Source organism: Balaenoptera musculus, chromosome 11 (assembly GCF_009873245.2).
Source record: "Balaenoptera musculus isolate JJ_BM4_2016_0621 chromosome 11, mBalMus1.pri.v3, whole genome shotgun sequence".
Lineage (NCBI taxonomy): Eukaryota > Metazoa > Chordata > Mammalia > Artiodactyla > Balaenopteridae > Balaenoptera > Balaenoptera musculus.
In genome coordinates, this window is record NC_045795.1 from 79,555,157 (window position 1) to 79,576,191 (window position 21,035).

Consider the following 21,035-nt stretch of genomic DNA (forward strand, 5'->3'; position numbering starts at 1 on the left):
ATCACAGAGTTGTCATAATAAGCCATACTTTTGCATAAATCTTCTATTAAACATTAGGCCAATGAAGATTGGCCTAGCATTGGTTAAAAGCTAAATTAGGTTATGAAAAGTAAGCAAATCACTGTACTCTCCTATAAATCAGCCACAGTCTTGGGTCTTTACTAACCATTTTTACTAAGCACAGTCCTCACTAACCATCAAAATAACCAACTTTCTTTTTTCAAATTCATCAAGTCACTCTTGAGCAAAACTATTGAAACATTCTTTTTTTTTTATAAATTTATTTTATTTATTTTTAATTTTTGGCTGCGTTGGGTCTTCATTGCTGCGTGCAGGCTTTCTCTAGTTGCGGTGAGCGGGCGCTACCCTTCGTTGCAGTGTGCAGTGCATGGGCTTCTCACTGCGGTGGCTTCTCCTGTTGCAGAGCATGGGCTCTAGGTGCACAGGCTTCAGTAGCTGTAGTGTGCTGGCTTCAGTAGTTGTGGCACGAGGGCTTGGTAGTTGTGGCTCATAGGCTCTAGAGGGCAGGCTCAGTAGTCGTGGCACACGGGCTTAGTTGCTCCGTGGCATGTGGGATCTTCCCGGACCAGGGTCCGAACCCGTGTCCCCTGCATTGGCAGGCAGATTCTTAACCACTGCGCCACCAGGGAAGCCCCTATCGATACATTCTTTTCCAAAAATTTGAGTTTCACATATTATTCTCTATTAGGAATTCCTCTGTTATATTTTCCTTTGCTCAACATAATTTTTCCTTACTAATGGACATAACTTTAAAGGCAATTTATTGCAAAAGCTAAGTACAAAATTCTAAGCTTATAGTTGACATCCATTTTCATAACATTTAAACTCCTCTGTGGTAACCAAATGATGATAAAAATGGTAACAGTAACAATAATGCTCAGTAATTAATACTAGCCCACGCTTTACATCCATTATCTCATCTAACTCTCATGAAAATCTGACAGGGTAGGCATGATCCACAACATTCACGTCCTTCTACACACAGGGAAAACTGAGATGCAGAGACACAAACTCAAGTTCCCAAGAGCATACAAATAGTAAGGGGTAGAAACAACATGAGTTTTTAGGGGAGCTCTTAACCACTATATTTCCCTAACTCCCAGGAAAAGACTTCATCATCCACCCCTGTCTGCAATAAGCATTTGTCATGAACATGAAGACAGAAATGTGGACTGTCCCCTCCTTCTGGTTGGAAAATAACCCAGGAGGTATAGCTCACTCATCTCCGATTTCCTAGGTTAGTTCTGAAAGAGGGTGTTCTGTGACCCAAGCCTTTTCCCTCATTCCCATGTCCTTAGGAAAATTATACTTTCTTACTCTTGCTGATTTTTCTAATTATAAAATATATGCTAGAATATCTATTTGAGTGGAAATATATATTCAAACCCCACAGACATGTATAATGTAGTTAAGAAAATAAATTCTTTAAATTCCTTACTTAACTCAAACTCAAGTGTTAATAGATACTTCCAGAATTTTTCTACACATAGAACTATATCTACATATTCATGGAAAACAAATATACACATATAATAACACAGCAGATATGTGTATATACCCATATATTTTACAAAGGTGCGATACTTCATATGTTGTTCAAAAATGTCCTTTGTTATTGTTCCCTGAACAGCAGATCTTCAACATTAATCTATTGGGTTGGCCAAAAAGTTCGTTTGAGTTTTTCTGTAACATCTTATGGAAAACCCCAATGAACTTTTTGGTCAACACGCAGTATTTAAGAAGAACAGACTTACCTATGTTTTTAATTATTTTATAGTTTAATTGATCATTTTGTTTTTCTTTTTTAGTGGTACATAAAACTATGGTGAATCTTAATAGGGAATCTCAACAATAGAGCCAAAGTACAACATTTAAAAAATTGACTACTGGTTAAGAAATTACATTATCTTAGATTTTCTAGAATGGTTTCAGTTTTATGTAATTTTTTCCTTTCCAGTACAGGTTATTTGTTAAATGTTTAACTATATAATATTAAGTTTTTAATTTTGAAAGACTTTTCAATCTCTATATTCTCAAACTTCAATCCTTATACCTTGCACCATGTAAAAAAATTAACTTAAAATGGATCATAGACGTAAATGTAAAATGTAAACTATACAACTTCTAAAAGAAATATAGCAGAAAAAGACTGCATTTTGACTTTGAGTTAGGCAAAGATTTCTTAGCTTCTACACTAAAACCACAATCCACAAAGGAAAACAAAGTGATAAATTAGACTTCATAAAAATTAAGAACTTCTGGCTCTTCAAAAGACACAGTTAAGACAATGAAAAGAAAAACCAGACTTGGACAAAATGTTTGCAAATCACAAATATAATAAAGGAATTGTATCCAGAATATATGAAGAACTCTTAAAACTCAAAAAAAAAAAAAAAAGGAAACTACAACCCAATTAAGAAAAAATAAACAAAGGATTTATATATTCTAAGCAGCTAGATATATTCTTCATATATAATACCATAATTTATATATACACCATAGTTTAGTTGTCTAACTCTTTAGGGAAATTATTAATCTTATGCTTCCTCCAGCTCTTCAGATTCAATGATTAGGATGTTATGCTAATTGTTTTTTTGTACAAGGCTTGTTAAATTGTAGGGGAGAAGACCATCAGCACATGATCAATCCTTTTACAATAAATTTACATCAGAGCTGCTCGAGAAAGAGAAAGAAGGGAAATGGAAAAAAAGGGAGAGATTCAGGTAGAAATAATGGTACTTTACTCTATAAAATAGACTTCTCCGTTTTCGGTATAGGCCATCTCCCAGTTTTCAGGTAGAGGACCTAAATTATCCTCTGCGGAAAGAGGTAGGTATTGAGGGAACTTCTGAGAAGGGTCCGTGATGGGAGCGGCGATGATGCTACTATTCGCAGGCGGGAGCGTTGCTTCTTGAAGACTGTGCTCTTCTTGGTCACCAGAATCGGCTGTTTAATCACAGGGAGAGAAAAAAAGCATCGTCAATCATACCCCAGACTGAGGTGTTCACTACCGTGGGCAACTATATTCTTAAAAGCCTTCATCCTTTCCTAATTGCTGGACATCGACTATACTCTGTTTTATTTAGATGAAAGTTCTTTTAATAGAAAACATCAAAATGATGAATCAACTTTATTTTACTGAAAATGAAAGAAGGGAAAAGCATGCTCAAATAATGCATTGCTCACAATCCTGGAAATGTCAAAGAAGAAACATATTCATGACTCAAACCCTCAAAGCCCTTAAACTAAGAAGGCCGTCAGATCACAGACTGAGCTGCACTCTCATCCCGTAGGTATCATCTGGTTTCATGACTGAAGAGGACTTTTGGAGGCGAGAAAAAAATCAAATCCAAAACGTTTAGAATATAGAGACAGCTCTACCACTGAGTCAGACTCTAGCCTCCTTGGGAAAAGTGAGGCGAATGTTACTGTGAAAACCAGGACAGTTACCCCCAGAACAGTATTGCTGGTGGACTGCTTTGACTTGAGTCCTGAAGGCTCTAAGTACTTGAGTCTCCTTGCCTTCTTATTAACTAGAAACATCATGAGGTGATGTCATCGAAGTCTCCACAGACGGCATTGTTGACATTCTCAATCTCCATGGGGCTTTAAAACATATTAATCTGGGGATGTAGTCATTTTCTATCTCCCACAGTAATTCTTCTGCAGACATTTCTGATTTACTCAAAGCAGACTGAGGAATAATAAAAGGCTGTTTTCAAATCTTCCTCCAATGAATAGCTCCCAACAACACACATGAGAATAAAGGTAATCCAAAAGTTGCATGGAGGACATGTCAAGCCTATTAAACAACTGCCTCCACCAAAAATCCACCGCCGTTGAAGAGGCTGACTGGTCTTTCCCTGCCTTGCATCTATCCCCTCGTCTTCTGGTACCACCACTCAGATCTCCATTTGGAAATCATCTCCTCCATTCAAGGTCCATGTGGTCCAGGTGGGGACTGACTTATACCCACTCCAAGTTCACGCAGTGGGCCCAAGTCACACCCATATCACTCTTGCCTTTATGACTGGATCAAGCACATGATCCAAGGCAAACTAATGTAGGCATGGAAATGCTTGCTGGAACTATCAAGCAAGAGGTAGCCTCTTCATGCTGAAGTTATTAAGCTGATAGAGTCTCATGTTGTAAAGCTTGGCAAGACTTGTCTGAAAATTAAACTCATGTAGAGGAAAGATGAAATACAGAGAAAGTCACCTAATACCCCTGATGAAGCCTCTCTGATTTCATGTACTCCTGGCCTCTTCAATTGCTTGATCTCCTAAATTCCCTTTCCTGCTGAAACCGATTTGAGTTGATTTTACAATTTGCACCCATGAGCGCAGGTTAATAAAAACAACTATAAGTTTGAAGGAAAAAGAGGAAATTAGCCCACTATGGAAGAAAAAATTTGAAATTACTAATCAATAACAAACATTCAAAACATGGCAAGAATTAAGAGATTCACCCTTCATTCTCTAGGAGCCAAAATGTATTCATTTCTGGTACATCATTGGAAGGTACCCTTCTTAAGCTTAAACGTATGTAAGAATCACCTGGAGAGATTTGTTTGTTTGTTTTGTTTTATATTTATTTATTTGGTTGCACCAGGTCTTAGATGTGGCATGTGAGCTCCTTAGTTACGGCTCGCCAGCTCCTTAGTTGCAGCACGTGGGCTCCTTAGTTGTGGCATGTGAACTCCTAGTTGCAGCATGCATGTGAGGTCTAATTCCCTGACCAGGGACGAACCCAGGCCCCCTGCATTGGGAGTGTGGAGTCTTAGCCACTGTGCTACCAGTGAAGTCCCTGGAGATATTGCTAAAATGCAGACATGGCTCCCTACTTCAGACAACAGATTTGGAATTCGGTTCAAAAATGTATATTTTGAGAGCACCCAGGTGATGGAGATTCAAGTACAAGCATTACACTTTGAAGACAGAGATAGAAAAAGTGCTCAACAACAAAAAATCACTAGAACCTTTAGCTTCTAGGAGGGGTTTTGCCCAGCTGGCAATGCGCCAGGGTACGGTGCAGCCTCAGGGTACAGATTCCTATGACCACTGACGCCAGGTCGGAGACACAAATGATGTATGTCTAGAACACTGGAGAGGGTGTATCCTTTCTGAAGGGAGCAGAGAACTCAGTGCCAGGCAATTAGCATCCTGGGGAAAAGTGGACTCAGCGTTTCCGGATTTCTGATTTTTTCAAGAGAAGGTGGAAATCTATATTTTTATGCAAAAACTTCTAATTTTCCAATCCTAATTCCTTTGAAAAATAAAGTGGTGTAGCACAAGCAAGAAAATGAAAGATAGTGATTATAAGCACTGACTCTGAAGCCAGACTGCTTGAGTTTGAATCCTGGCTTTACTCTTGACTAACTTGGGAAACACACTCAACCTCTATGTGCCTTAGTTTCCTTATCTGTAAAGTGGGGATAATAACAGTACTTACCTCACAAGGTTGTGGGGAGGATTAGTTTATGTAAAGCACTCAGTACAGTAAACATTATCTTCTTCATTAAAGTTGTTATTATTAATTTTTGTTTGCAGGGCAGAGCTCGCCCTCAGGCTGCCAATTCGTTACAAATAGGCAGAAAAAGGATGGATTTGACATCAAACCACAGAACAAATCATAGTGTGCCTATTTCTAGCTGTGTGACTTTAGAAGAGACTTTACCTTTCTGAGGATTTGTTTCCTCATCTGTAAAATGGGCATAACACACACACCACAAAAGTGGAACGATTCAATACATGCAAAACGCCTGCAAAAGTGCCTGGAGCTCAGTGAGTGCTCAACAGAGCTCAGGACTGGGATCTGCTACTGGAAATACCAAGGGCCAAGGTCAGCGATCATCTATTAATATGATATTTCAGAGTCAGAGAAATGCTGGGACAATAGTAGACATTCAGTAATTTTACTGAAACATTTTAATTAACCTATTTTAATAGAAACTGGATGTAACAGGAAAAGGGTGGTGGCCATAGGTGGGCCACTACATATGAAAAGAGAAACGACTTGGTTTAATACTGAATGTACACAATTCATGGAAAGGGGAGGGGAAGAAGAGGGGAGGAAAAAGTCCTGCCAGTACTCCAAAACCTCGACTACATGAAGGGAATATTAGCTCACTGAAAAAATATATATGTAATTTTAATTTACTAGAGAAATAAGAAATCCCTCCAGCAACTAGACCTTATCTTAAATTATCCAAATATTTTTTATTTTATATGTTTTCCATGCCTTCTTTAAAGAAAAAAAGCTTTACTTACATATGATTGACATACAAAAATCTATAGGTATTAATTTTTCAGCTTTACTGAGGTATAGTTGACAAATAAAACTAAGATATTTAAAATGCACATTGTGATGATTTGATACACATGTACATTGTCAAAGAATTCCTTCCATCTGGTTAATTTTTTAAAAAAGGTGATAGATATTTAATGTATACAACTTGATATATTTGGTTTTCTGTTTCTTCCTTCTAGTTCGGGAGAACCTTAAAACAATCTCATTCTCTGAAAGAAAATCAGAAGTCCAAAAATGAGAGATTGGGGCAGACATAGAGCAGATTCCAAAACTTCATAGTCCTAATCATGGCTTTGACTTTACACATGCTCTGACTTCAAAAACTCTTTCATTTAATTTACCAAACATTTAAGAGTACTGCTATCACTCTCTTACTAAAGACTGCCAATGCATCCAAAGAGGACAGGTAGAATGAATTACTGGAACACAGACTGGGTAAGCAAACAGGAGGCTGGATTCCTGCATTGTCTAGTGAGCTTAACACACGCTATTCCTCAGTGTTCTCATCTGCAAAATGGGGAAGATAATACTTAGGCTGCCTATCTCTCAAGATTTCCAGGAGGTTTATAGGATACATGTGAAAATGATTCATAACCGTAAGTAAACATGTAAAACATTTTCATTCATGGTAAATCAGAAGCTTCCCAAGCATTTACATACACAGACACACTTGGGAGCATTTGAAGGTGACTTTGACAACATAAGCTGATGTCAAACATACATTCTGGAGCTTATTTTAAATTACACATGCATTCAGATTTATGTGCCTTCCTCACTGTGTACATAACCAGTCAAAACCTTTGAGGCTACAAAAGGCTAATAAACTTGACTTAAAACACAAATAACATAGTGGATGAGCCACACAGATTCTGGAGTCAGACTTTTTGGGCTGAAATGACAGCTTTCACCCTCACTGGCTCTGTGATACTGGACAAGCGATTAGACCTCCCTAGTATATGCATGAGAGCGTAGCAAAGTGCCTGCCACAGAGCACTGGGAACCATTAGCTCTTTTGGTAATATCATTACCTCTTGACATTCCAAAGCAATATTATATCATTAACTGCTAATGAAAAAGAAGCATCAGCAGTCTAATGTTCAACAATAGGGAGGCTGTTGGGAAAACAAGCTTAGGAACACAATTAAATAACATTTTTGGTGTCTCTTAGAGGTGGTTAATGGGTGGATCAGCGACTTTTTAGTTGCGGGGGTTTGTTATGTATTTTTCAAGTTGTCTGTAATGAACAAAATACTTTCACAAATGTTTTAATTTATTTGCATAAATAACTGTGTGCTTTGCCCAACAGTGTAGTCTACCTTCATGAAGCACACATAAATAGTGTTCTCTCTCCAGGGCCTCCTTTAGGTCTGTAATTTGGGCATAATTCGTAGGAGACTGTCCTACTGCCTTGTGTTCAACAGTCAAGTTCTACGGTGAGAATCTGGGATGACTGCTTATTACTCAGCTCCTGCCTCCATCTTTGGTTGCAGAAAGGAAGGAAGGAAGGAAGGAAGAAGCGACCTCCCCAGGATGCTCCTGGCCTTCAACTCCCTGCTCTTTTACCAGTAGATAGTGCTAATGTTATTTAGGCATGTTATTTAGACATTTTGTGCCCCCTTCAAAAGACCCAAGCAGAAGTCAGCTGAGATTGTACCAAGAGCCTGTTATTAAAAATATCCTGGTAAATATCATTTTAAATAGCTCCATAGTGTTTGTACATTTGAATCTGACACTCATGCCTCTATCACAATTGGCTCAACCAGGAGCCAAGACTCCATTATGGTACTGCCACTCTGTGCTCGAAGCAGCTGGTGGATTGCTACTTAAAGAGGTTCGGAGCACAAGATGCTTTGACACAGCTAGCTTGATACACATACCACAGACTGGGTAGTCTCAATTATTTGAAAGAATTCATATGAGTCAGGGTATGACACGTTGTCAGCTGTCATACTTGTAGTTTGGTAAGTGAGGAGGCATTTATTCAAAATATCCCTTCCGTATTGAAGATGCCCCATCACTTGTGTATCTCAAAATCAAGTCTCTCTCCATGCATCCCATCAAGCGCCACTTGGCTTTCTTTTTTTGTGCAGAAACTAATGATCAGGCTGCCTTTAGCAATGATGACCCGGGCCCAGGTTTTTTTTTTGTTTTTTGTTTTCCAACACCAGGAGTTCAAGTAGGGATGTTATGAGGTCAGATTTTCTGAGGCCTGGCTTCTACAGACAGAGATTTACAGTGGTTAGACATTGGAAAAGCATCAAGACCTACACTCAACTATCCCTACTCTGTTCTTGCTTTGTATGGAGAAATCTACTTAGTTAATGGAGGACAAATAAAGGCACCCAAGCTTCTTGGGGACCATCCAGTCAGCTTGGCAGAACTGTTTCGATGCATGTTACCCCCAAGGTCTCTCTATTTCTGTGCCCACATCTATATTTTTGGGTTATATCATAATTTGCTATCCTTATTTGTTGGAAGATCAAGACATTAAAATAATGGGGGGCTTCCCTGGTGGCGCAGTGGTTAGGAATCCGCCTGCCAATGCAGGGGACACGGGTTTGTGCCCCGGTCCGGGAAGATCCCACATGCCGCGGAGCGGCTAGGCCCGTGAGCCACAACTACTGAGCCTGCGCGTCTGGAGCCTGTGCTCCACGACGGGAGAGGCCGCGACAGTGAGAGGCCCGCGCACCGCGATGAAGAGTGGCCCCCGCTCGCCGCAACTGGAGAAAGCCCTTGCACAGAAACGAAGACCCAACACAGCCAAAAATAAATAAAAAAATTATTAAAAAAAAAAATAATAATAATAATGGCTATTTTTTTTTTCAAGGAAGTATTGACTTTGTTTTCATAATCTGCTTTCATTTCGGTGAGGACTACTATAAATGGATAAAATATTTTGAAGTGGATGAAATTAACTGATTCCAATAAACAAATATGTAGCAATGGGTAAATTTATTCCAGATATTGCAACTGTAGGTCAGCCACTTGGCCTAATCCATTCTAATTGAGAAAATGGAAATTCTCATGGACTCGAATTCTTAGAGCTGGAAGGGGGAACCTAGATGTGATTTAATCCTAACCAGTCATTTTACAGATGAGAGCAGTTAGAGGCTATGTTCATAATAAGACAGCTACCATGAACAAAGCTAGGACAGCAAGCCAGGACTCCTCCTTTCCCCAGTGCTTCTTGTGGAAGGGTTGGGCTACTGTTACGATGATAAGCCATCACAAATTTTTTTTAATTGTTGCATTGAAAAATTTTAGGCTTCAGAAAGGCCCACACAGGCAGGAGAAAGCATTCAACTAACACAAACTTTTTTCTAAATATTCTAGTAGACTTGGTAGCACAAGGAGGAAAATACAGAGCTGTAACTCTAAAATATCAAAGAAAATAAGTATAGGAAAAACAGAAAAAACAAGCGGTCTTCAAAGTCACAACGTTATCGACTGGAGTAACTCTTGTCTTACTCAGCTGCGATGTTTTGCGTTACTATATAAGGTCAAACCCCCAAAGAGTCAAAAACATTACTGAACAGTTCTGGGTCACTGCACTAACCCAAGGAACATATATCACAGCCTCTGTGAACGGTGCCTCCAGGGAACGTGCAATTCCTAACCTGTCCATCCTTATCCAGAGGACTTGTCCTCGAAGATCCCCTCATAAAATACAGCCCACCTAAGCTTGGGCGTAGATAGCCCTGAATGCATATATAAAAATATAATGCAATGAGTAATATATGCTATATAATATAAAATACATATGCAGTATATAATCTTATAGTATTTATTACTTTTTCATCTTTTCCCTCTTAGGGAATATAGTACAATTTGCATAAGTTAACACATGATCTATTTCCACTGTATCTCTACTTGCAAAGGTATGAGAAAAAAGGAGGCTGCTAGCCTTCCTACAGCATCAAGTGATATTAAACTTTAAACAAATTCTCCTATTTGTCTCTACAAGCCATCAGCCATAATTATGGAGCAGTGTCAAGACTAAGTAATAAATGAACAAAATAGATTCTTATAGATATCATTTTGAAGAGAAAGAAAGGATGCTGATTATTCTTGATCTCCTTCTACAAACACTGCCCTCCTGCCCCTTTAAGATAGCTGGGTGAAGTTAAAATACTCTTGCCAAGAAGCATGAAAAACAGACCAGGGAAAAGACCATCTCTTCTTCCCCAAGCACCGTGTGGTCAGAGTTTGAATTTTGGCGATCCTTCCAAATTCCTCCTGAGAATAGAAACCTTCTTGTGACTCTTCACAAAAGCCTCCCCCAGCGCTCTTTTCCCTAAGTCCACCGAGGGGGAACATCATCTGGTCTTTACCTGTAAAGCTGCTGTTCATTTCAGGAGCATCATCCTCTTCCTCATTCTCCGCGTGGACTATGCCAGCATTTTGCATATCATTGTAGGACTTGGTTCGCTTTGGGGTTGACTGCTTGGAGCCAGAATGAAGGCTTTGCAAGGCATCCGTCGTGATCACTTTCCCACTGAGTGGCTGGCTAGGAGGTTTGGGTGTCCCATAATAGTTTCCTAGGTGATGGAGAGACACATTTGCATGTTTCAGAAAGAATACTTTGTTATTCTCAAGACTGCAAATCCAAATCTCTTAGCCCATTAAAAAAATTTTTTTTTAAACTAGAAAACCAGAACAAACTGCATTTCATTTCTGGAATGGGTTAGAAAACCTGTCGGTCCTACCCAGTTAGACATGGTGATTTCGGAAGCCAGGAGGCAAGCTGCATTGTGATGGGGCAAAGAACCTACTAGGGCTAAAAACAAAGGCGTCTGTGCTGAATGGCAGAGCTTCATCCTCATTACATTTGAATTTCAATTGGTCACCTTTTTACATATATGCACCAGCATAATGCGGAATCCAATTTAGAGAGAGTGGCTCACAAAATAACAAATTCATTACTGCCGGCACCCTTACAGGCCAACAAAGTTGAGGTCACCCTCCATTAATAAGGGGACTCCTCAAGAGGGAACCAGGGCAATATTTTTTTAAAAAGAAAGTGAACACCACGTGGCGCCGCTTTAACTGAATGGCAGGCCTGACTCTCAAGGTCATGTGTGGTTGGAACAAATCCTCACCCAGTTTTAACAGGAAACTCTTGTGTCGACAGTGGCACAGTGGCACCCCTCATGGGTCACTCGTTTAGTAAGTGCCCATTTTCACTTTTAGCCACTTCTCCCAGAGTTTGCCTCAGGTCTGACTGTCGTGTGTGCTAAGTGACTCTGAGTGGTACCTGGATGGGTTTTTACGTTTTAATTTTTATTTTAATATGTGTATATTTTTAATGTGCAGTAGAAAAATCTAACTAGTAAGTGATGGTAGTAAAATATAACATTTACTTCTAAAACTTAAGTGATAAAACAATACTTTATAAAATTGACTTTTTTAAACTTGCAGTTAAACCTGAAGTTTAAAAAAGCAGCTATAATTAATAAGAAATTAATTGAGTAAATAATAGCAATGGTAGCGATGAGCTTCCTTTTGAACACCTAAGGTAAAAATTGAGTTCTTTTAAAGAAAACTTCAAGTAAATAAAAGATACTATGTTAAGATATAGACAAAACCATGAAGGTGAGTCATGAATGGCCAAAGTTTGAAAATTACAGCTTATAATCAATAATATTCAGTGACTACATGATAAAAAAACATCAACATCAGAATGCCATTGATCCATTCACCCTCTCACATCAAAGGAGTAAGGCCAGGAAGATAGATCATATTGAGCCCTTCGAAAAATTGTAAGTAGGGACTTCCCTGGTGGTCCAGTGGTTAAGAATCTGCCTTCCAAAGCAGGGGATGCGGGTTCTATCCCTGGTCAGGGAACTAAGAGCCCACATGACTCGGGGCAACTAAGCCTGCGTGCCGCAACTAGAGAGAAGCCCATGCACCACCAACGAGAAGAGCCCACGCGTCGCAACAAAGACCCAGCGAAGCCAAAAAAAAAAAAAAAAAAAAAAGCCTAAGTAACGTTTGTAATTCTATGCTTAGTAAAGTAGAATTTGTAAATAATAACAAATCCTGTACACAGTTTCTTCCCAAGAATCTTACCGCATTGTCTAACCTCAGCACATAATTATATAAAATACACATTTTATTACACAAGCACAAAAAGAAAGGGAGACAGTAGTATGCTGCTTAGCATGAGACACATAGGTGATAAAGAATTTATATCCATTAAATTTATCTTTATAATTAAAAATTTCTTTCTTAACACTATTTCTCTAAAATATTTTATGAATCATCAAATTTATGAGTATATGCACCCACTTTCTTTGAGAGTGGTGTAAACAGCGTGTTTCAGCAGGGGAACCCTGAAAATGCATATTAAAAAGAGCAGTAGTAGACTACCGGGCACCATGTTTGAATTTGAAGGAAACCAAATAGAAACCTGATAAGTGCATTCTGGTGGCTTGTATTCAATTCAATCATTACAGTTCTTTCACAGAAGGTAATATTTCAACCTCTTCAAAAAACTTCTTTCAGGTTTCCAACTTAAAGGTATAGGGATTGAACAGAACCAGCTTGAAGAAAAGGCATCCATGTGTGTTTTTAGGGAGTAACACAAGCACAGGGAAGAATGAACACATGTATGAACCAAGACTCAACCCGCATTTCTAAAGAGGTTACAACCAAAGGATGAACCGTGCCTTTGATGAAGTTGGAACACAGCTGCAGCGTTGACTATTTTCATGAACTGAAGACCGTTAGTGAGGTTTAGGTAAGTAAAACAGCTAACTATTTACACAGTAATCTTCATCGTGCACAAAAGATAGAGACAAACCTCTAAGGAATCAATTCTAATTCCTTATGATCACTATTATACCAAAACATCATGTACATTTTTGAGTTAGAGGTTAAAGTAAGACCAATGTCTGCAAATAAGAATCTTACACTGAAAGATGTGACTAAAAGATAGGACCCTTTATTCATAATTTTATAGTTATAATTTTGCAATCATTATCACTCATTTTCAGTGCCATTAAGCCAAGGCAATGTTCATGAAACTACTGTCATTTAAAAATCAATTAAAACTTAGGCATCCTCAGTTTATGACAGAAATAAATGTGTGAAAAAGAAAAGTTCTAGTTAAATTTGACAAATATGTGTGGATTTTCCTCAGTTGTCAAGTTCAGGGTCTTTCTGAGGTTAATAAATGATTAGCAGATTTCTCAATGCAATTACAAACTCCCCCAAACAACCCACTTATTCATCATTGTTTCCTGTTTCTGGAAATTAGCTTTAAGATCAATTGGAGACAGATAAAGTACATATTAGTAGGTTGAACGGTACATAATTGCTGTTGTAAAAGACAAACTGCCGAATATCAGCAATTTCATTTGGGTTAATCTAATATATAGGCATTGGCAGTGCTCGGCACATGGCAGTGACAAAGATCTTGGAAGAGCACAGCCTGGGATTCAAATGCCAACTTCACTGCTAATTGGTTATATAACCCTGGCCAAGTCATTTAACCATTTTTAAAAAAACTCTTCATCCTCTTCTGTAAAATTGGGAATTTTAAGAATACCGAGTTTCTACCTAGCGTGCCTATTATGAGAATACAATGAGACAGTCCATTTCATACCTTTAGCACACATAAAAGGCTTCACTACAGGGAGGCTTGATAAATGCTACTTAATGTTAATAGTGTATGTTTCTAATCTTTAAAATGAGGTTCCTTACACCTTGTTGGAAGGATTAATGAGACAATGTGTCTGAAGTGCTTGCCACATGGTAGCTGAGTACCATTCCTTTACTGATGTAAAGGAACAAGCAATGCCAATGACCAAATAACCTTGGGCAAGTTATTTACTCTCAGTCTCACTTTCTCTGTGAAATGGGAATGGTAGCATGAGCTCTAACAACATCACAGGATTATCATGAAAATCAAATGATGTAACATTCTTGAAGGTATCCTGTAAACTATAAGGTATTATAAGTTTGAGACGGTGTAATTATTCAAACTTCTCCAGCATTTCTAATTTCCCGTATTGCCTACAACCTTTACAGAAAAGCTTCTATCTCGTGGTTTTCTAAGGGCAGAGGGTTCAACTTTCCTTTGCAGATATATTTTTAAAAATCATCTGAATCAGTGACCAACATTTAAAAACTGAATATTTCTGATTAAAATCTGGATATACTGGGAGGTGCTGCTTGACAAACTGTAAGGTCTGGTTCTTTGGATTTGTCTTTTATAGGCAATGTTGGTGACAAGTGTGTGACCAAATTCACCAGGAACACACTCACTGAATTAAGGATTTCTGCACAAAGGTTTTGGCTCCTACCCTTGGTCTGCCCAGCCCTTGCCAGACAAACATCTGGGCCCCAATCTAGAAGAGTGCCCTAAGGCTGTTGCAATGCAAAGGTCCTGGCAGATAAAGGGGCATGCACACAGGAGGGATAGAAGAAAACCTTAAACTTCAAAAATCCTCTATAATTCACAGACTGGTCTTTCAGTGAATTGATTTTGGGTGAATCTGGTTTTGGACCCTGCACTTTTGGCTGATGGGGTCATGCCATGATCCCACGTTGTCTTTCCATGCAACCAAGGGCAAGATGGCTCATGCACTCCCCCATTTGCCACAGTTACCACCAGCACTGCCTCTACCAGCCCTATATACTCTCTCACTCCACCTACCTGGACGCCCAGGCACTTAAATTCAGAACCCCGCCCTTCCGGGAAACTCTCCACCTTATCAATCATTTCCACTCTGGTCACCATCAGACCAAGCCTAGCCATGGGAGAAACACAAACCTTACAGAGAGTATGCACAAGAGACTCCCTGCATCATTTCTAAGAGACACGAACCTGACCATCCGATAGTCCCCGTGTTAGCCAACACACACGTCCTGAGGTGGCCAGGCTCCCATCACTTTCTTTTTACTCTTCCTTTTCCGACCTGCTCCACCCTACAAATCTATGATGTGCATGCACAGAAGGACAGTAAGCCCATGTCCTATAATTAGAGGTTTGTTCTTGCCAGTGCCATTTACCTTTGAAACTTAAGACCAAAAAGGGCAAAAATAAGGTTAACAGCTTTGTCACCCTAAGGTAAAGGACCTCTCTCTTTCCAGCCTCAGTTCTCATGGTATAAAGACTAGTATCCACCTAACAGAGATAGATGTCAACAGACCACGTGTATAAAGCACTCAGCATTGTGCTGGCACAATATTAGCATGTAATAAACCCCAGTGTCTCAAATTGCACCTGATGCTGTGAGCAGATAACAGCTCTACGATGTAAAAGATGGCATTGTTATCCAAAGTATATATTTAAGAACAACATTAGGGGCTTGCCTGGTGGGTGCAGCGTTAAGAATCCGCCTGCCAATGCAGGCGACACGGGTTCGAGCCCTGGTCCGGGAAGATCCCACATGCCACGGAGCAACTAAACCTGTGTGGCACAACTACTGAGCCTGTGCTCTAGAGCCCATGAGCCACAACTACTGAAGCCCACACGCCGCAACTACTGAAGCCCGAGTGCCTAGAGCCCATGCTCCGCAACAAGAGAAGCCACCGCGATGAGAAGCCCGTGCATCACAACGAAGAGTAGCCCCCACTTGCCGCAACTAGAGAAAGCCCGCGTGCAGCAACAAAAAGCCAACTCAGCCATAAATAAATAATAAATAAATTTATAAAAAAATAAAGAACAACATTAACAAAAAGTTACCTTTATTGTGCACCTACCAGGTCACTAGCCACACATTCACTAATTCTAACCTTTAACAATCCTACAGAAAAAAAAAAACCAAACCATCAATATTCCCATTTTCAGATGAAGAAATTGACATTCACACAATGCATAAGTGATGACTGGCATTTAAACATGGATCTGTCCCGATCATCTATGCTCTCGACTCCAGGAATTGCTGGGGATCTCTGAGCAGAAAATTAAGGGAAACATCCCTGGCCTCAGCCTCCTCGTCTTCACAGGCAGAGGAACGGACAATTGTCACACAGATTTTCTTTGGTTCTTTCGTTATCAACAGAGAACACTGCATGGTGGAGTTTGCCAACAGAGCTTATCCCAACAGACGGCTGCTGAGGCCTGCCAAAGAACAGGACTCCAGATGGTCTCGTCTTCCTCAATGACAAACAAGAACTCTCTTCACCCCTGCTTTATCTCCGTGTCCCCTCAAAGTAGACCCTTGGCAGCTGCCTTTTTGTAGACCTTCTAGGAAGCAGAACAGTACCATTATTGAAGGCTGACACCCCCCCCCCTTCGTAATTAACATGCAGAGATATGCAACCCATAACTCCAATTGGAAATGTCACACTGGCACCGCACTTCCATGCTGAGGGGCAATCTTTGCAAGCTCAAAGTGTATAATCAGCCTCTTCTACCCAGAGGCATTTGTAAAACAGGCATGTTTGGAACCACCCCACTGAATAGTTCAGCCCTTGTAAACTCTCTCCCGGAGAAGCCCCAAGGGCTGGCTGAGGCAGCAACCTGTCTTACTGAGCACAAATGTCAACAGGAAAAAATAAAAGGAAAGCAAGGCAAAAAGGAGATGGTGCTGCTGATTTATTTCAAGAGCTTTATCAAATAGGTTAGCTCAGTGTCACAATTAGGAAGTTGGGCCAAGGAGGAAAGACACATTTAGTCTTGTCTTCTTTGACTTGCCTCGATGTTGATTGCATCTAGTGACAGAATGAGAAGTTGGTTCAAATTGCAGAGCCAAGACCAATTATGAGCTCCACTCACAACTTTTATACCATGTGAGGGGCAATAGTTAGGTTCCTTACACGGTGAGGAAGGGCCTCTACTCTGTTCGAGGGTACGCATCATATACCAGGCATTATAGCTGAAGGGGATGGAAAATTTCATCATGGAGCCCCTGACCCCACTCCCCCCACCACACACACCAAACCTGGCCTTTTCCAGCGCTTCTTATCTCAGCAAACGGTGCCAGCATCTACCCAGTTTTCTAAGACAGAAACTAGGAGTCATCCTAGGAGGAATATCATCACCTGAATCTTCTACTTCCTTCTTATGATAACCAAGTCCACATAAACATCTCATACTGTTGATAAAATAATGTGTAACTCCTCTAAAAATTACAGTATTTTCTAAGATACCTATACTAATAAAAGAGCATACCCCCCCCACACACACACAATCACACATATATCTCAAGATTCAGTCAACTTATCACCACCACTACCAACGTAGTCTAAAGCTAACTCCATGTAGGGCTGCCAGATAAAATGCAAGACTGGTATTCTGTATTTTTATTTGCTAAATCTAGCAACCTAACTCCAGCTCAACCACCAGAGCTCATCTCAATACTATAATGCTTCTCCATGGGAAGCATTTCCCAACCCCAGAGACATCAAATCTCCCCATCATATGGTCTCCTTTAAATATCCTGATACCTGTAACATACATACAAATGTATATTTATTTCTGAGATTGTTTGAATAATGTGTCTCATGAACTAGACTGTAAGACCCATAAGGGCAATGCTCATGTCTGGTTTTGTTCAGCATTTTATCTTTAATGAATAAATGAATGAATGTACAAACTAGTAAGAGACTCTACAAGAAAAGTATCCATTTCCAGGCAGCAGACTCAGGAAAGACTGGCATCCCAGTCCTGCCTGGGACATGACCTGAGTGAGGGGCATTTAGCCGGGTTTTGTCCCTATTTCTCTTTGGTGTCTTAGACCAGCAGTCCCCAACCTTTTTGGCAGCAGGGACCGGTTTCGTGGAAGAAAATTTTTCCACGGATGGGGGTGCGGGGAATGGTTCATGCGGTAATGCGAGCAATGGGAAGCGGCAGATGAAGCTTCACTTGCTCGCCCACCACTCACCTCCTGCTGTGCAGCCCAATTCCTAACAGGCCGCGGACCCATACCGGTCCACAGCCAGGGGGTTGGGGACCCCATCTTAGACCATTCTCTCTCTGGATCTCAGTTCTGTCTTCTGAAGAGATGAGCTCTACTGCCTTTCCAGCTTTAAAATTTTACAACCCGGCAATTCTAAACCCCAAACAAATATTGGACCTGAAAGAATATTTGGAAGGTTATCAGATCTTGAGGTTTTATTGGTTCACTCTACTTGTCTGCCCTATCGTATGTCACGGAATGTACATAAAGAAGATCGCCTCTCCTCTGTAGTAACATCCTCTTTGGCAGGATTCAAAATTACGCTTTCCTAAAGGAGCTTAATTCTTAAAAGATGCGCTTAGCTCTCTGAAGTCAGATGAGTGAGGAGGGAAGGATCTTCTTGAGTAGGTCCTCACCCGTCCTTGCAGGAGCTTTCATTCTTCCATATATGCAGATCAATCAATATGATACACCATATTAACAAACTGAAGGATAAAAATCATATGATCATCTCAATTGATGCAGAAAAAGCTTTTGACAAAATTCAACACCCATTTATGATAAAAACTCTCCAGAAAGTGGGCAGAGAGGGAACTTACCTCAACATAATAAAAGACATATATGACAAACCCACAGCCAACATCATTCTCAATGGTGAAAAAATGAAACCATTTCTACTACGATCAGGAACAAGACAAGACTGGCCACTCTCACCACTATTATTCAACATAGTTTTGGAAGTTTTAGTCACAGTAATCAGAGACGAAAAAGAAATAAAAGGGATCCAAGTCGGAAGAGAAGAAGTAAAACTGTCACTGTTTGCAGATGACATGATACTATACATAAGGAATCCTAAAGATGCTACCAGAAAACTACTAGAGCTAATCAATGAATTTACTAAAGTAGCAGGATACAAAATTAATGCACAGAAATCTCTTGCATTCTTATACACTAATGATGAAAAGTCTGAAAGAGAAATTAAGGAAACACTCCCATTTACCACTGCAACAAAAAGAATGAAATACCTAGGAATAAACCTACCTAAGGAGACAAAAGACCTGTATGCAGAAAACTATAAGATACTGATGAAAGAAATTAAAGATGATACAAACAGATGGAGAGATATACCATGTTCTTGGACTGGAAGAATCAACATTGTGAAAATGACTTTACTACCCAAAGCAATCTACAGATTCAATGCAATCCTTATCAAACTACCAATGGCATTTTTCACAGAACTAGAACAAAAAATTTCACACTTTGTATGGAAACACAAAAGACCCCGAATAGCCAAAGCAATCCTGAGAAAGAAAAACAGAGCTGGAGGAATCAGGCTCCCTGACTTCAGACTATACTACAAAGCTACAGTAATCAAGAAAGTATGGTACTGGCACGAAAACAGAAATATAGATCAATGGAACAGGATAGAAAACACAGAGATAAACCCACCCACGTATCATCACCTTATCTTTGATAAAGGAGGCAAGAATATAAAATGGAGAAAACACAGCCTCTTCAATAACTGGTGCTGGGAAAACTAGACAGCTACAATATAAAGGAATGAAATTAGAACACTTCCTAACACCATACACAAAAATAAACTCAAAATGGATTAAAGACCTAAATGTAAGGCCAGACATTATAAAACTCTTAGAGGAAAACATAGGCAGAACACTCTATGACAGAAATCACAGCAAGATCCTTTTTGACCCACCTCCTAGAGAAATGGAAATAAAAACAAAAATAAACAAATGGGACCTAATGAAACTTCAAAGCTTTTGCATAGCACAGGAAACTATAAACAAGACGAAAAGACAACCCTCAGAATGGGAGAAAATATTTGCAAACGAATCAACGGACAAAGGATTAATCTCCAAAATATATAAATAGCTCATTCAGCTCAATATTAAAGAAACAAACAACCCAATCCAAAAATGGGCAGAAGACCTAAATAGACATTTCTCCAAAGAAGATATACAGATTGCCAACAAACACATGAAAGGATGCTCAACATCACTAATCATTACAGAAATGCAAATCAAAACTACAGTGAGTTATCACCTCACACTGGTCAGAATGGCCATCATCAAAAAATCTACAAACAATAAATGCTAGGGAGGGTGTGGAGAAAACGGAACCCTCTTGCACTGTTTGTGGGAATGTAAATTGATACAGCCACTATGGAGAACAGTATGGAGGTTCCTTAAAAAACTAAAAATAGAACTACCATATGACCCAGCAATCCCACTACTGGGCATATACCCTGAGAAAACCATAATTCAAAAAGAGTCATGTACCACAATGTTCAAGGCAGCACTATTTACAATGGCCAGGACATGGAAGCAACCTAAGTGACCATCGACAGATGAGTGGATAAAGAAGATGTGGCATATATATACAATGGAATATTACTCAGCCATAAAAAGAAATGAAATTGAGTTATCTGTAGTGAGGTGGATGGACCTAGAGACTGTCATACAGAGTGAAGTAAGTCAGAAAGAGAAAAACAAATACTGTATGCTAACACATATATGGAATCTAAAAAAATAAATGTTCTGAAGAACCTAGGGGCAGGACAGGAATAAAGAGGCAGACGTAGAGAATGGACTTGAGGACACGGGGCGGGGGAAGGGTAAGCTGGGACAAAGTGAGAGAGTGGCATGGACATATATACACTACCAAATGTAAAACAGATAGCTAGTGGGAAGCAGCCGCATACCACAGGGAGATCAGCTCGGTGCTCTGTGACCACCTAGAGGGGTGGGATAGGGAGGGTGGGAGGGAGACGCAAGAGGGAGGGGATATGGGGATACACGTATACGTAGAGTTGATTCACTTTGTTATACAGCAGCAGCC

The 21,035-nt window shown here is 39.8% G+C and overlaps 1 protein-coding gene across 15 annotated transcripts in view; it reads right to left on the reverse strand.

The window, feature by feature from the left end:
* MAGI1 (membrane associated guanylate kinase, WW and PDZ domain containing 1) overlaps window positions 1-21,035 on the reverse strand; it is a 610,393-nt gene that overhangs the window by 109,175 nt on the left and 480,183 nt on the right. For all 15 annotated transcript variants that reach the window (XM_036868494.1, XM_036868484.1, XM_036868492.1 and 12 more), the window contains exons 4-5: window positions 10,662-10,868; window positions 2,766-2,967 (exon numbers count right to left, since the gene is read on the reverse strand). In XM_036868494.1, the coding sequence (XP_036724389.1) occupies window positions 2,766-2,967; window positions 10,662-10,868 (409 nt within the window). The remainder of the gene's footprint in view (window positions 1-2,765; window positions 2,968-10,661; window positions 10,869-21,035) is intronic.